Below are 16,237 nucleotides of genomic sequence, written 5' to 3' on the forward strand. Positions count from 1 at the left end.
TATGTAACCCCAATCAATGAATTCTTAATTTGTTAGTTTTCTTTTAAAAGTCATTTTCAATATTTCTAAATCTGCATTTTTTTTTGTTTTAGTTTTTTTTATAAAACCTGGAAATCCTGGCATGAAGGTGCTTGTACAGACACTATGGGGTTGATTTACTAAAACTGGAGTGCAAAGTTTGGTGCAGCTGTGCATGGTAGCCAATCAGCTTGTTCAATTAAGCTTTGGGAAAAAAAAAACTTGGAAGCTGATTGGTTCCTATGCAGAGCTGCACTAGATTTTTCACTCTCCAGTTTTAGTAAATTAACCCCTATGCTTTATACTTACAAGGTGCTTACAGCCTACTGTATATACATATACATTTTTCATCTAAATGTGTTTTTGTTTTTTTTAACAGATGAAAATTTTCACAATGAGATGCATGATGAAGACTACAGACTTCGTATAAGCCCAGATGTTGAGCGTTCCACTCCATTTATCAACATGCAAGCATCGGTGAGTTTTGGCCAACAATAAATTGGATGCAACAAAAAGCTTATTGCTTATCTTTAATGCAGGAACGATTCCCCTGCATCCTACAGGTAAATGTAGCCAAATTCCTAGGCATTTACTTGCCAGCGGATTTGTAATCCTGTTCACATAGTATGGTGATCTTGCGGTACCCCTGTCAAACTGTACAGCCAGATTCCCCACATCCACTTTTTTTCCAAAGCTTAATTGAACAAGCTGATTGGCTACCATGCACAGCTGCACCAAACTTTTCACTCCAGTTTTAGTAAATCAACCCCATAGTGTCTGTACAAGCACCTTCATGCCAGGATTTCCAGGTTTTATAAAAAAAACAAAAACTAAAAAAAATGCAGATTTAGAAATATTGAAAATGACTTACAATTGAACACAACCTAGAGCTCATAATTGGACAATGAAGGAGCAACAGCACACGTATTGGTCCTTATTTTACTCACTCTGCCTGTATATTCTGTTTCATGTGACATACAGTATGCACTATAGAGGAGCAGTGGCTAGGAGTTCTGTCTCTGCTGTATAGGAGATTGCAAAAGCCTGATATCATTTATGCCACATATTTTAAATAATTGTATAGTTCTATTGTTGTGTTTATCTGTATGAAGTTCAATTCTAATAATATATGTATATTGTTTTAGGGGGGCATTGAACAACTACTGCGTAATGTTTCTTTGGACTCAGATCAAAATGGTAAGTAATAAGTTAATTGATTATTTGTAATTCAGCAAATTATTTTTATGCTGTAGATTAATGAAACCTCCCAACTTTCTGAAATGATAGAGACACATTTTATCACACAATATGAAGAATAAATAGGCATCCCTGTCACAGCCATGGTTACACAGACCACATAGATCCAATACAGACATACCCCGCTTTTAAGTACACAGTGGGGTTTATTTACTAAAGCTGGAAAGTGCAAAATCAGGCTCACTTCTGCATAGAAACCAATGAGCTTCCAGGTTGTATTACCAAAACTTAATTAAACAAGCTGGGGTTAGAAGCTTATTGGTTTCTATGCAGAAGGGAGCCTGATTTTGCACTTTCCAGCTTAGTCAGGTTCCTGCAGACTTTTTGCCTGTACCTTCTGTTAGAAAGCTAGAGGACATGTCAGTGGACTATGGCTGCGTACACACGCGGGGACTGTTCGCTCAACTTTGTCCGCTGAACAGTGTTTCGGCGGACAGTCCGCTCGTGTGTGGGCTTTCAGCGGACAGTTTCAGCGGACAGTCTGCTGAACAAAGTTTTTCGGAAATTCCGAAAAACTGTCCGCTGAAACTCTGTTTCAGCGAACAGTCCCCTCGTGTGTAGGCTTGTTCGTCAAACTAAGTTCCGCGCATGCTCAGAAAGGATTTACACGCCGAAGTTTGCATTGCAGTGTATAGGACGTCGTATTTTTCGTCCCGTTGTACGTGCCGTTCACGTCATCGCGCACGGTTTCAGCGGACTGTTCGTTCGTCGTGTGTGGGCAAGTCCGTCCATGCTAATTTTGAGCGGACTGTCCGCTGAAACTGTTTGACGGACAAAGTTGAGCGAACAGTCCCCGCGTGTGTACGCGGCCTATGAGGGCGATCATCAGCACCATCAATCCATTAAGAAGCACAAGCTTGTAGTTTTCTTATTCACAGATTTCTGTGAATGAATGACATTGCTGTGTGGGTGGAGCCCCCGAACAGGCGCACCATTTTCAAATGTGGGTGCGGAAAGAAAGACCCCCCGCCTGCTGTCATAGGGAGGGGGATGAGGGGCGCAGGGAGAGGTGCTACAGCATGTTACACCTTTAATATGGGTGTAACATGCTCCAAGAGGCGAGCTTCTCCGTTTACACCTTTTAGATGCTCATGGAATGTATTTAGCCAATTTAAACTGAACAATCAGTTGGGCATTAAAGCACCCCCCCAAGGAGTGGAAGGAGAGGGAGTGCCGATAACAGCTGGGCCATAGGAGCCTATGGATGACATAATGGTCCTGGGATTTCACAGCTGTCAATTGCTGACTTACATAGTGGAGCCAGAGCTGCTTTGTAGTTTCCTGACTGTCACATTAGGTGGGCAGTACTGCTGCCACATGGATGGGGCTGTGCTGCAACCAGCAAGCCAAACATGCTATTTACATAACAAAAAATTCCTATTCAGCTGTCAAAAAAAATTACAGTATTGCCTCCTAAATGCACATGAGCTGCTGCACTACTGCACCAGATATTGCTTTTCAGAAGGACGGCAAAAGACACAAATGAACACAACTCTGGATTTTCTCAATACGCCCTTAAATGTATTTTGTAAACATAGACAGTGGTACCTGAATTTGAGTTGGTGCCAGCCTCTTGCACTCCCTGTACAGTGGCACAAGGTGCTAGTTAGTTATGCTGCAGTGCAAGGAGCACGCTGACAGGAGGAGAGTGAGCACAGTGACAAAGATTAGCTTATCAGTATACTAGTTTTCCTTGCAATGTACAGTCACAACTGTTACTCAATTGCAGCAGAGAAAAATCAGATTCTCTGTCCTACCAGACAATACTGTGTGATGTGACAAAAGCTGTGCAAACCTCAGAAATGGATCCCAGAACAGTAAATACAGATTTTTTCTTTTCTTAGGAAGTCACTAACACTAATCTAATTTAACTCAGGTTTCGCCCACCCCACTGTAATGAGATTATGTAGTGCCAAGATCCTAGCACAAACATACTCTGCAGTTATTGAAGTGTCATTAAAGAGGAAGTAAATGCTCCCACTCTGATGCTTCTTTTTATTTAGTCCATTATAATAAGTAATTATCAAACTATAGCCAACTGTAATCCAGCCCAAATTGCATATTACTTACTGTTTAAAGAAACTTTAAAAAACTTGGTTCCAGGGGGTTAGGCAGCGCCATCCTAAGTATTGTTTTCTGAGTCCACAGTAGAGTGTATTTCCGCCCTTACATTGAGCACTTCCTGTACTGTTAACCAAGCCTCCTTCTTAATCCAATGTTTCTATGGCAACCCTGCTTCCCTGTTCATAGCTGATGTGTTTTATTTGATAGTATTTACTTGTGCTGGTTATCTAGTGTTTTCCTATGTGAGTCCTATCAGCTTCAGCTGATAAGACTGCAGTAATGCTGTCCCATGCCCTGCTTTACACTGCATGTGATGTCACATGGTCACATGGTGTGTAGGAGAAAGCTCTGAGTGATTATGCAGCCTCCTGGGAGTTCAGTGTTGTGTGCCGTAGGAAGTCCCGATAACAGATAAGCACATATAGAGTGTGCTGTAAATCAGGGGAGATCTGGGCATGCTCAGTGACATCATTCTAAAGAACAAAAAGGATTACAACAATACTAAGCAAGTAAGGAGATATCTACAAGCAGGGTTTTTATACTGATTTACATGGGACAAAGATGTCAGGCAGGCTTTACAACCACTTTAAAGAGTAACTGCTAGACAAAAATAAAGGCACAAATAATAGCAACATTCCTGCTCCACTGGTTTCCTGAATGCATCACAAATCTCCCTGTCTTTTTTAGGTGCGCAGCAAGTATTCCAAATCCCTCAGGATAACTATTCCCACAATATACCAAGGGTGGATCAGGTTTTCATAGATCCCGTACAGGAGCCATATTTAGCTTTGGAAGAGCCATGTAATAATGGACAGGAACAACCCTTGTCAAACAACCAGAGTCAATTGTTTTATGACCAATGTAAGTAGAGTGGACTGCTCAAAACCAGAAATGTATAGTGTGCCTTGTAGTGATGGTATTTTCTGTTTATGGCAGAATATTCAGTGCCTTGAAAAAGTATTCACACCCCTTGAAATTTTCTACATTTTGTCATGTTACAACCAAAAATATAAATATATTTTATTGGGATATTATGTGATAGACCGACACAAAGTGAAACATATTTGTGAAATGGAAGGAAAATGATAAATGGTTTTCAATACTTTTTACAAATAAATATGTGAAAAGTGTAACGTGCATTTGTATTCAGCCCCCCTGAGTCAATACTTTGTAGAACCACCTTTCACTGCAATTACAGCTACAAGTCTTTTTTGGGTATGACTCTACCAGCTTTGCACATCTGGCGAGTGAAATTTTTGCCCATTCTTCTTTACAAAATAGCTCAAGCTCTGTCAGATTGGATGGTGAACAGCAATTTTCAAGTCACACATTCTCAATTGGATTTAGGTCTGGACTTTGACTGGGCCATTCTAACACATAAATATACTTTAATCTAAACCATTCCATTGTAGCTCTGGCTGTATGTTTAGGGTCATTGTTCTGCTGGAAGGTGAACCTCCGCCCCAGTCTCAAGTCTTTTGCAGACTCTAAGGCCGCGTACACACGCGGGGACTGTTCGCCCAACTTTGTCCGCTGAACAGTGTTTGGGCGGACAGTCCGCCCGTGTGTGGGCTTTCAGCGGACAGTTTCAGCGAACAGTCCGCTGAACAAGGTTTTTCGGAAATTCCGAAAAACTGTCCGCTGAAACTTTGTTTCAGCGAACAGTCCCCTCGTGTGTAGGCTTGTTCGTCAAACTAAGTTCCGCGCATGCTCAGAAAGGATTTACACGCCGAAAGTTATAATGCAGTGTATAGGACGTCGTATTTTTCGTCCCGTCGTACGTGCCGTTCACGTCATCGCGCACGGTTTCAGCAAACTGTTCGTTCGTCGTGTGTGGCCATGTCCGTCCATGCTAATTTTGAGCGGACTGTTTGCTGAAACTGTTTGACGGACAAAGTTGGGCGAACAGTCCCCGCGTGTGTACGCGGCCTCACAGATTTTCTTCTAAGATTGCCCTGTATTTGGCTCCATCCATCTTCCCATCAACTCTGATCAGCTTCCCGGTCTCTGCTGAAGAAAAGCATCCCCACAACATGATGCTGCCACCAACATGTTTCACGGTGGGGATGATGTATTCAGGGTGATGTGCAGTGTTAGTTTTTCTCCACATATAGTGTTTTGCTTTTAGGCCAAAAAGTTCAATTTTGGTCTCATCTGACCAGAGCACCTTCTTCCACATGTTTGTGTCCCCCACATGGCTTCTTGCAAACTGCAAACAAGACTTCTTATGGATTTTTTTCAACAATGGCTTTCTTCTTGCCACTCTTCCATAAAGGCTGGATTTGTGGAGTGCACAACTAATAGTTGTCCTGTGGACAGATTCTCCCTGAACTGTGGATCTCCGCAACTCCTCCAGAGTGGGCCTCTTGGCTGCAACTCTGATGAATGCTCTCCTTGCCCGGCCTGTCGGTTTAGGTGGACGGTCATGTCTTGGTAGGTTTGGAGTTGTGCCATACTCTTTCCATTTTTGGATGATGGATTGAACAGTGCTCCGTGAGATGTTCAAAGCTTGGGATATTTTTTTATAACCTAACCCTGCTTAAAACTTCTCCATAACTTTATCCCTGACCTGTCTGATGTGTTCCTTGGCCTTCATGATGCAGTTTGTTTACTAAGATTCTCTAACAAACCTCTGAGGGCTTCACAGGACAGCTGTATTTATACTGAGATTATATTACACATAGGTGGACTCTAGATTTTAGTTAGGGGTATCAGAGTAAAGGGGCCTGAATACAAATGCATGCCACACTTTTCAGATATTTATTTGTAAAAAATGTTGAAAACCATTTATAATTTTTCTTACATACCTGGTACAACAAGCAAGGTCCCTTTGTTTGTATTGCCCCATTCATGGCAAAACACAGCAATACATGAAAAATCTGGTAGGGGAAAAAGATTAATAAATACACTTACATTAACCCAAGCTTCTGTACTAAAGGATGTGATGTCACATTCCTGATGAGACGCCAGGGATTGAGGAGTCCTAATCTCACTAGATAATGGGCAGGAGCACATTCTCATGAAATTTGGGCTACACAGCAAGAAGTCACACTCAGCCACATGACACATGTGGAGGACTGGGGAAAGATATATATTTATTCAATTTTTTTCTTTGCTTGTTTTTTATTAATGAATTGCAGTGTGTGTGTGTGTGTGGGGGGGGGGGGGGGGTCTTAACACTGCAATACATTTATAAAATAAGCAAACCTTGTGTTTTCAACAGGGTTTGCATGAAATCTTTTTTTAACAGGTATATTTTAGGTGTAGTTCATGATTGAAGACCACTCTTAATAATTGACTGGGATATATATACAAAGTTCCCAATCCCCAAAGGTGTAGCAAGACACTTGTTTAGACGGGGTCTTCTTTTCACCCATACACTATCCAGTCTTGTTTCCTTGTTGGGCCTAATTATTGTGAAGCTGTTTTGCATTCAACTAGATACATAATTGTGTGGTCCATGAGAACGTTAATAATGTTAAAGGTAATTAATTAGGAAAGATTTCTTTTCAAAAAAAAAAAAGCTAACTGTTTAATCTAACTGTAGGTTCACAATATCAAGTATATGACCTGTATCAGAGTGAACATTTTGAGAATCTCCCAGCATTTGACTCGACCTTCCAACAAACACCTCCATGCCCCAAACTGCAGCCAGCACCACCAGTGAGCAACTTTGAGGAAACTGTATTTAGTGAAGTGCAAACATGCCAATATGTTGTCCATCAAGAAAGTGAGTAACAAAGCTCTGGCGATTACTGTTGACCTCTTCTGTATTAGTAAAGTTGAGTAGAGAATTGGACAAAACGTTCCATCCATTCATTCTACACTAACAATTGATTTGCCTAGCAATTTATTTTACCTGCTATGTACTACCGTAGTAAAACTTTCTGCACCAAAAATTCTCACTCTATGAACCTATCATGGCCTTTATAAAGGGGATTTAGCTTTACCACTGGGTGCCACTCTCCCCCCTTTTTTGTAATGGTTTTAAAGAGGAAGTGAAGTCTGGAAACTTTGTTTTAATGAAAGGAGTGGAAAGGACTAGTCACCAGTATTGCTTGTGGTTTCCTTGCAGCTCTTCTTCCCCCATTACTGACTTGCCATGCCTTTTTCTGCACTGTGTCTGGGTGGAGGCTGCCATCTTGGTAGAGGCAGGGCTTTGCTTCCTCATATCAGAGCCTTTAGAAAGAAGGACATTGGGCAGCACAGTAGGGCATCCCCACATTTTACTCCAAATCTCGCGAGATAGCAGTGTCTTAGATTTACACTTCAGATATACAACTATGTCACTGCAGGAACAGGAGTTCCTAGGCACCTCACATACCAGGTAGTTCACTGCCAATTTTCAGGAGGAATTTAAGAGAAAAAATAAATGTTTTTTTAGAGTTCTGCTTGGGCACAACTGACGTGTCTAAATGTTCTCTTTAATATAGCAAATCTTTGCTTTTTGTATTCAGGTCCACGTTAAATTATAGATAATGCAAAATGGCTGTATTAGTACTAACATCCTCATATGTATACTTCATACCCTGTGATACAAGAGAGTGGACCTTTGAGGATGCATGAAAGAATCATAGTTGCTGAGCTATATCACTTGGACTTTTTACGTTATACCAATTTAGAATGCAGCCCAAAGTGTCATTTTTCTAACACACAAAAGATTGCTGTGCAATTTATTAGTGTAATAGAGCAAAATTCTACAACTCAAAAAAAAAAAAAGTTATATTTAAACATAGGCCCAGACAGTGTGTCAGTCCAACACCACTTTATTAGTGGTGTACCTTTCTATCCTGACTGTAATAATGGATAATAATTACATGGACAATACAAAGGTTTTCTCATCGGAAGATTAACCTTCACCCGCTCTGGTGACAACCGTAAGATTTTAAATTTCTCATAATTTTGTCTGCTAAAAATGGTCGCTAGGACCAATAGAGATGGTGAATATCCTCAGTGGGGAGACAGAGAGCAATAAATACCTGACAGAGGTCCTAAACTTTCCCTACGCTCCCTGGCTAGAGATACAATTCATAAAGAACTAATATGGCTGTTGAGAAATGTACACCAGCAATGTAGCGTTCCTCTGATACTAGCAGGGTGCAAAACATCAAAGTGGTTAGCCAGATAGCTGTGTATTGGCAGCACAGTGTATATTATCAATACTTTGATTATAGTATTGCAGAGTAACATTACAGGACAACACAAGACATTTCAGCAGCTGCAGCAAGAATCCAGTTCAGTAGTCAAAGCTTCTTCCTTGTACTTTCTATTGTAAGTGAGGGCAATATTTGGGAGCATGAAGCTTCATGTGGTAGTTACTTGAGCATTTGGCTCATTTTGATGTTTTGAATTGCACTGATATGTGGCACCCCATATCCCTGTAATTATGATAGTTTTCATTGAAAAGGTTTGTACAATTGTGATGCATATCTGAAGTGTGTTTTTACACATAGCATGCTTTTTTTTTTTTACAGGTACACAGCATATGATGAATAAGGAAGCCACCACCACCTTTTCCCCTAATTATACCTGTAACAATAATGGGGACATGAGTGCAAGGCAGTCCCCACAGAATAACATTACTACATATAATGAGCAAGAAACCGTTTCTCAAGAAACTGCAAGTCATCAAGCAAGTGAGTAGAGATCTACAGAGAAATCACTGATTTTATTATTCTATTCAATGTTCTACGTATCCTCCACAGTCCACAAGAGCATCTTAGGTGCCATGCCATGCCAAGAGTCTGCCTCTTTATTTCTGAAGGTTGAAGGAATACAGCAATGCTATCCAGCCAAGGCCATGACCATTTTGCCAGACTGCACATGGGCTCATTTATATTACAAGGAAGGGGGCATCAGTGATTGCAAGTAAAGGGCATCACTGCTTTTTCTGTGTTTTGTTTTTTTCCCAAAGTGTTAGCACAACTCTTGAATACTCACTCACCAGCTGACATTTCTTTAGACTCTCAAAAGTTTCTAGATGTTCAGAATTCATTCTGATGCAAAGTACTTTGGTATGTTAAAGCGCTAAACAAAAAAAACTGTTAATGCATGGACCAAACCTCATGTCATAGCAGCATCTTAGGCCTACAACAAGTAGCAGGGCTGTGAGTCTTTTGAACATAGGAAATCTTCTTTCAAACAACTAGGGAATATTCCGTTTGGAAAAGGAAAGTGGTCAAGGTTCAAATGTTGTTGCAGTTTTTCTTTGAGAACTACTGAGACCGCTGAGCTCACCAGGAGGCCTACATCAGTGGTTCAGAAGTGCCCCATTGCAATAGCCAAGCTATCAGGTAGTTGTCTTGCATCTGCTTTGAGTAACTCAATTTCTAAATGTCTCTTGGATAGCAGAATTCTTGGTAACTCTCTCCTAAAGAGTATTTACAGGTACTTTAATAAATGTAATGATCACTTACTAGGCCTGCATACTAAGCAATATTTGATAGTGTATTAGTACCTGACAAAGAATGGATTCTGCTATAATTTTTATGTGTTTGTTTACTTTCATTTGGCAACCCTGAGCAACAGGACCCACCTTTATAAACTGGCTTTAGTGGAACTAACTGCACTTCTGTGGTCCACAAGTAAAGTATGACCAAAAGAGCTTGGATCATACTTCACCTTTAAAAGTTTTCTTGACAATTGGACATACAGTAGGGGTATCTACCATCTGAAAATAGCAAGTGAATAATTGCTGTACATATAATACGTGTTCACAGCTTGAACTGCACATGTGACCATATATTCTATTACAGGTGCCAGGCCAAAACTTACATCCTGGGAAGTGACTGTGTTCTATCGAGGAAAAGAGGTTCTCAAGCAAAATGTATCAACAAAGTTTTACATAACCCATACAGGATGCGTTCCTCAAAGCGAGGTTGCCGATATTGTCACATTACCTTCTACTAGTGATACCCTGGTGAATCAGTTGCAGATCAATTATACTGACCAAATTCTAAATTCCGTTGGAACTGGACTTTTACTTGAGGTTAATCCTGAAGATTACAAGTTGTATGCCACAAGAATGGGCAACGCAAGAGTGTACTGGGGCATGTCGGAGAGCCTGGAAACCAAGAAGAGTGTTTCAGAAGAGAAGAAGTTGCATAGAAATTTTAAAACAGGAATATTTGATTTCAACCAGTTTTGTCAAGGTAGGATCAAGACTGAGTATGTTTTTGGATAGAGAATTGTGTAGATTTTTGGTTATAGACAATAGAATGAATGCATTGAATTAATTTGCAATTGATCAATCAGGATACATTTTGCAGATGCCCAGATTGTCAGAATTAATTAAATATTTTAAACTCAGCAACTCCGATGACTCCCTATAGACCAGGGATATGCAATTAGCGGACCTCCAGCTGTTGCAAAACTACAAGTCCCACGAGGCATAGCAAGACTCTGACAGCCACAAGCATGACACCCAGAGGCAAAGGCATGATGGAACTTGTAGTTTTGCAACAGCTGGAGGTCTGCTAATTGCATATCCCTGCTATAGACTATTTATATATTTTCTACACAGTCGGCTGTTTTATCAGCTGTTAAGCCCCTGTTATACCATATCCTTAAATTAAATTTCTCCACAGATATTTAACATATCTGCTGTCAGTGGCTACTTTATTGTATTGATCTGCATTTAAATACATGATAAACTATATGGGATTATATCACCCAACAATAAAATATAAAATATAATGCATCCCCACTATGTACCAATATAACTGAATGTGCAGAGTGTTCTTAGGCAATTTCCCCCTACTTTAATATGACACTATATCACCCCAATGATCCAGCCCTCCTCCACAACCTGCCTACCTTTTTCTCCCTACAACATACTCCACCTAATGGAGCAATCTGTCCAATGAAAAATGGCACCAGTGCATGGAAGCATGCAGAACAATTTATGGGTGGTGATCTAGTTAGTGCCAGGATGCTTCATAGTTACAAAGTCCTGTAGCTGGGGAAATGTGTCTAAGACCCCATACACACTATACAATTTTTGTTGTCTGAATTCCTTTAGATTTACCAAAACCATGTAGTACAAGGGCCTGCCTGATTGCATACAAATTGAAACTCTTAAAGTTTGACCTCCTGTTATATGGTTGTGGTAAATCTTAAGCAAAAATCTACAGAAGATTGTATAGTGTGTATCCAGCTTTAAGCCTCGTACTCACGATCAGATTTGATCGTCCGTGTTTTGTGGCATGCTAGTCTCATGTCGAAAGTGAAGAGGTTACTCACAATACGAAAATTTTCATACAACAGAATACAACGCCAGAATTGACGTAATGTGTTGAATAGTTTTGTATGTATTCTTTCATTTCTCAGCATACGTAGTCTTGCTCTTATGATTTTTTTCAAACGAAAATCGTACCAATGAAACGAAAATCAGACATTGAGTGCACATCCAACAAAAATTTTATAGTCTGCACATCCAGTTTTGTCTCACGAAAAAGTGAAATCGGCTGTCGAAAGCACCGTACTAATGATACGAAAATCGGCTTGTCGTATGAATTTTTCCATCCGATTTTCTTATCGTGTTTACAGACCTTTCGTTTCTGGACTTTTAGTCTGGGAAGGAGATGTGAAAAGTGCCAGAGGCTGAAATATCAAATGAGTCTTCATTTCCATTTTGTAAGGATGGCACTTACACAATTAATATATCAAATATACAATGTATATCATTGTATTATACTAGGATATCAAAAAAATTTTTTAGTAAAACAATTAAATGAGACAATCTAAAACTAGTATATACAGTATACAAATGTTGTTATAGATTATCCACAAACACAAGCAACTAAAAAAGAGTTTTGGCTTTGGATACACTTTAAGAAACATATGTGTAATGTACAGACAGTAGCTCAGGCTTTATAACCACTGCACTGGTAACCACGGGGACTTAAATAGTGGATCAGGTAGCCTGGAGAGAGTGGCTGTAACTCAGCATGGGTAAGGTGAGAAACTGCTTTGGAGCTGAAACAGGCCAAGGCCAGAACAAGCACGACACACAATCATGGGTTAAATCACCGATATTTGCACATTCTCTGACCATCATAAACATCATAAACCATTTCTTTTTAACAGAACTGAATGACTACAAGGAGAATAGGAGATCATCGCCAGACTACACTTTATACCTGTCCTTTGGCCAGAGTCTGTTTGAGCCAATAAAAAAAGCACTGGTGGTGGTAAAGGTAGGTGTTATTTTTTGTTAAAGTAGAATTTAATGCAAAATGTAACTTAAAAATGCTCCCTCCTAAGACCTATTCTGACTCACCTGGGTAAGAAAGATCTTTATACTTACCTATTTTTAGGTTTAAGGATACCATTGCTACCCTTATTGACGCAGTATGCACCTGTTCAGCGTTAAGAGCAACTCACCTTAAAGCATCCAGCATGAGGTCCCTGAAATGACCCAAATCAGCCAACACCTTACCAGTTTACGCTCTGGAAGAGCTTGTCCTGTACGGACCTTATTGGTCTCACCCAGAGAAGATTTTTACTCCCCCAAAATGCTTTGCTTAACAGTATTTTATTGAGGACAGTTTTGTATGGAAGTGAGTGGTTCCTGGGGTAGATCCTGACATTTTTTTTGTCCCAACAAGACCTTCACATCTCCCATGAAGGATAATTCTGTGTTCAAAGACCCATTAAACAAGAGGTGAGAGGCCCTCTTTAAAGCTCTTTTGTGGGACATACCATGTAATGTGCGGTTGCTTCTCTGACAGTCAACCAGAAGGCTGTCTGTACTAAGATCAAATCTTAGTTCCATCCTTACATATACCTCTGTCCACAGTCAGTTAGACCTTTTTTACCTATGCTACTGAATGAATGGTTTGGTGGATACACTTCTGCAGAATGAGTCTTCTATCCATCCACATGCAGACTAACCCATTGGTTTAAATGCTGTTTAGCTGAGCTCCCATGCAAGAAATGCCTTGAGTGGTTTCCCTTTGAAAGTGAATGCCTGTTTGGTCCTCCTTTGGATAAATACATCAAAAGGGGTCAGAGTACTCTCATCCACCAGTAAAAGAAAGCTTGCACCTCTGCCAGGAGGTCTTCTACTACCTAGTTTGAGATTAATTCCTTTCACCCCTCTCAGTCTTTTAATGCTAAGCGTAAGACTGGAACATACTTTTGCAAGAAGACATGGCCCTCTAAGCAAGCCAAGACTGGTTCCAAGCCCTCTTTCCAGTGATAAGATTCTCCTACATCAAAGAAATGGGGGGACATTTGTCAACCTCCTGTTCCCAAAAGATCTCATATGCCTGGGTCCAGAGTGTCATTTGTACTCCTTCCCCGACTTTTGAACTTGTCACCTTCTCTCTCACAGTGAGTGAATTTGATTGCTGCTGTCCAAAAGCTCTTGTGTCAATGGGTCTTTACCCCTGTACCAACAGAAGAACATTTGAAGAGGGTTTCAGACTATTTTACAGTTTCCAAACTGAATAGACATTGGGATCCTTAATTACACATTCCCATCTTTCTGCTTCATCAACAGACTCTGTAGAGCATGGGTGCTCAACCTGTGGCCCTCCAGCTGTTGCAGTACTACAAGTCCCATCATGCATCTGCCTATGGAAGTCATGCTTGTGCCTGTCAGGCTTGCAATGCCTCATGGGACTTGTAGTTCTGCAACAACTGGAGAGCCACAGGTTGAGCACCCATGCTGTAGAGCTTTGGTTAGATATTCAGTCCATGGAAATTATTGCTGGATCACAGATTTGAGTACCTGGGCCTGGTGTTAGACACAGCCCTTTCTAAAACGTTTCTGCCTTTGGGACAAACTTCTGTCCCTTCACTGTCATGCCCAGGCTCTTCATTTTCTGCTTGAAAAGGGGTTTTCGGTTTAATGGTTGTCTCTTTTTGAGGCTTTTGTATGCCCAGATCACTCCAGACCATAGAAATTCAACATAATGTCAGTCTGGGACAAACAGACAGGGTCCTTGGAATATCCTATGTACTTGACCCCCAAAGCCAGAGTCTCCTTAGAAAAGTGGATTTCTAACCCACTGCTGGATTCAAGAATGCCTTTTCCTCCACAGACATGGGAGGTTCTCATGGCAAATGCCAGCCTGTTGAGCTGGGGAGTAGTTCAGAATGCCCTCTTAGTGCAGGGGACTAGGTCATCGGAGGAAACTTACCTTCCAATCAACATTCTAGAGCTCAGAACGATTTGGTTGTCTTTTCAACAATGGACTCCTCTATTTTGAGAACACCCAGCGAGCAACCAGTTGGGCAGTGCCACATCCATGGCCCATGAAGGAAGCACCAGAAGTGCCTCCTCCTCTTTTGGGTAGAACTTTACGTTCTGGACCTGTCAGCCATCCACATCCTAGGCATGGAAAATTGACAGGTGGTCATTCTGAGTTGTCCATGTCTGCATCCAGGGGAATAGGCTCTGCATTTGAGGTTTTTCAAACCCCTTGCCATAGATGCAGGACATCGGACATAAATTTGCTGGTGTCTGGATTCAACAACAAACTGTACTTTGTCTAGGGACAAGCAGCCCTTTGAAGTGTATGTTCTGGTGACACAGTGGGATCAGTTCAGCCTAATCTATCCCCTTTTGATTCTCCAGATTCTCCCTTATCTGCTCTGCAGGATCGAGATGAAGAGCATTATGGTGATTTTCATTGCACCGACTGGCCCAGGTGGACTTGGTAGACAGACATACTTTGACCCCTAGCAGACATTCCATGGGCTGTTCCAGATAATCCAAGCATTTTTTCCAAAGAACCAGTTCTTCTTGGTCCAGGGCCTTAATGGCATGGCTGTCAAAGCCATTGCCCAGAGGGACAGAGGCTTTTCTGACTCCATCATCCCTACCCTTAGAGTCCATTCACACAGGGGCAACTCCTGATCCGACTTCAGGTCGCCCCTAGTCGCCTCAGGTCGCCTCAGGTCGGACAACATTTAAAAAGCAATGTAAGTGAATGAGAGCCGTCTTAATGCACACTACTGAAGTCGCTCCGACTTCAGAAAAGGTTCCTGTACTACTTCTATCCGACTTGTAGGCGACCGGTACCCATTGATTTCAATGGAGATCGCCTCCAAGTCGGATCTCCGTCTATACGGAGGCGACTCTGACAGAATTATCAGCTCTCAAGAGGGAACTCCACGCCAAATTTCTGCAAAAAATTTGGCGTGGGTTCCCCCTCCGAGAGCATACCAGGCCCTTAGGTCTGGTATGGATTCCAAGGGGAACCCCCTACGCCGAAAAAACGGCGTGGGGGTCCCCCCCAGATCCACACCAGACCCTTATCCGAGCATGCTACCCGGCCGGCCAGGAAGGGGGGTGGGGACGAGCGGGCGACCCCCCCCCCTCCTGAGCCGTACCAGGCCGCGTGCCCTCAACATGGGGGGGTGCCTTGGGGGAGGGGGGGCGTGCGCCCCCCCACCCCAAAGCACCTTGTCCCCATGTTGATGAGGACAAGGGCCTCTTCCCGACAACCCTGGCCGTTGGTAGTCGGGGTCTGCGGGCGGGGGGCTTATCGGAATCCGCGAGCCCCCTTTAATAAGGGGGCCCCCGGATACCGGCCCCCCACCCTATGTGAATGAGTATGGGGTACAATGTACCCCTACCCATTCACCTGTGAAATAAAGTACAAAAAAAAACACAACACAGGGTTAAAATATTTTATTGCACAGCTCCGGGGGTCTTCCGTCTTCGGGGGTCTTCTCGCCGGACTCCTCCACTATCTTCTTGTAGTTCTTTTGCTAGCGGAGGAGTCCGGCTTTCTTCCTCGCCGCCGGCCTCTTCTCCCGACTTCGGGGGTCTTGTCCCCCTCTTCGGTTCTTCTGCCGGGCCACCGCGCCTTCTTATAGCTCTTTTACAGGCGGTGGCCCGGTCTTCTGTCGCCGCCGTCGCCGCCGCCGCCTTCCGTTCTTCTCC

At 42.1% G+C, this 16,237-nt stretch overlaps 1 protein-coding gene across 1 annotated transcript in view; it reads left to right on the forward strand.

Moving 5' to 3' along the window:
• IRF7 (interferon regulatory factor 7) overlaps window positions 1-16,237 on the forward strand; it is a 45,529-nt gene that overhangs the window by 14,579 nt on the left and 14,713 nt on the right. The window contains exons 5-11 of the mRNA XM_077458907.1: window positions 398-495; window positions 1,164-1,215; window positions 4,027-4,200; window positions 6,887-7,069; window positions 8,814-8,975; window positions 10,095-10,490; window positions 12,427-12,536. Of these exons, the coding sequence (XP_077315033.1) occupies window positions 398-495; window positions 1,164-1,215; window positions 4,027-4,200; window positions 6,887-7,069; window positions 8,814-8,975; window positions 10,095-10,490; window positions 12,427-12,536 (1,175 nt within the window). The remainder of the gene's footprint in view (window positions 1-397; window positions 496-1,163; window positions 1,216-4,026; window positions 4,201-6,886; window positions 7,070-8,813; window positions 8,976-10,094; window positions 10,491-12,426; window positions 12,537-16,237) is intronic.

Source organism: Lithobates pipiens, unplaced genomic scaffold (assembly GCF_037356315.1).
Source record: "Lithobates pipiens isolate NorthernLeopardFrog02 unplaced genomic scaffold, aLitPip1_a1.2 Scaffold_10, whole genome shotgun sequence".
Lineage (NCBI taxonomy): Eukaryota > Metazoa > Chordata > Amphibia > Anura > Ranidae > Lithobates > Lithobates pipiens.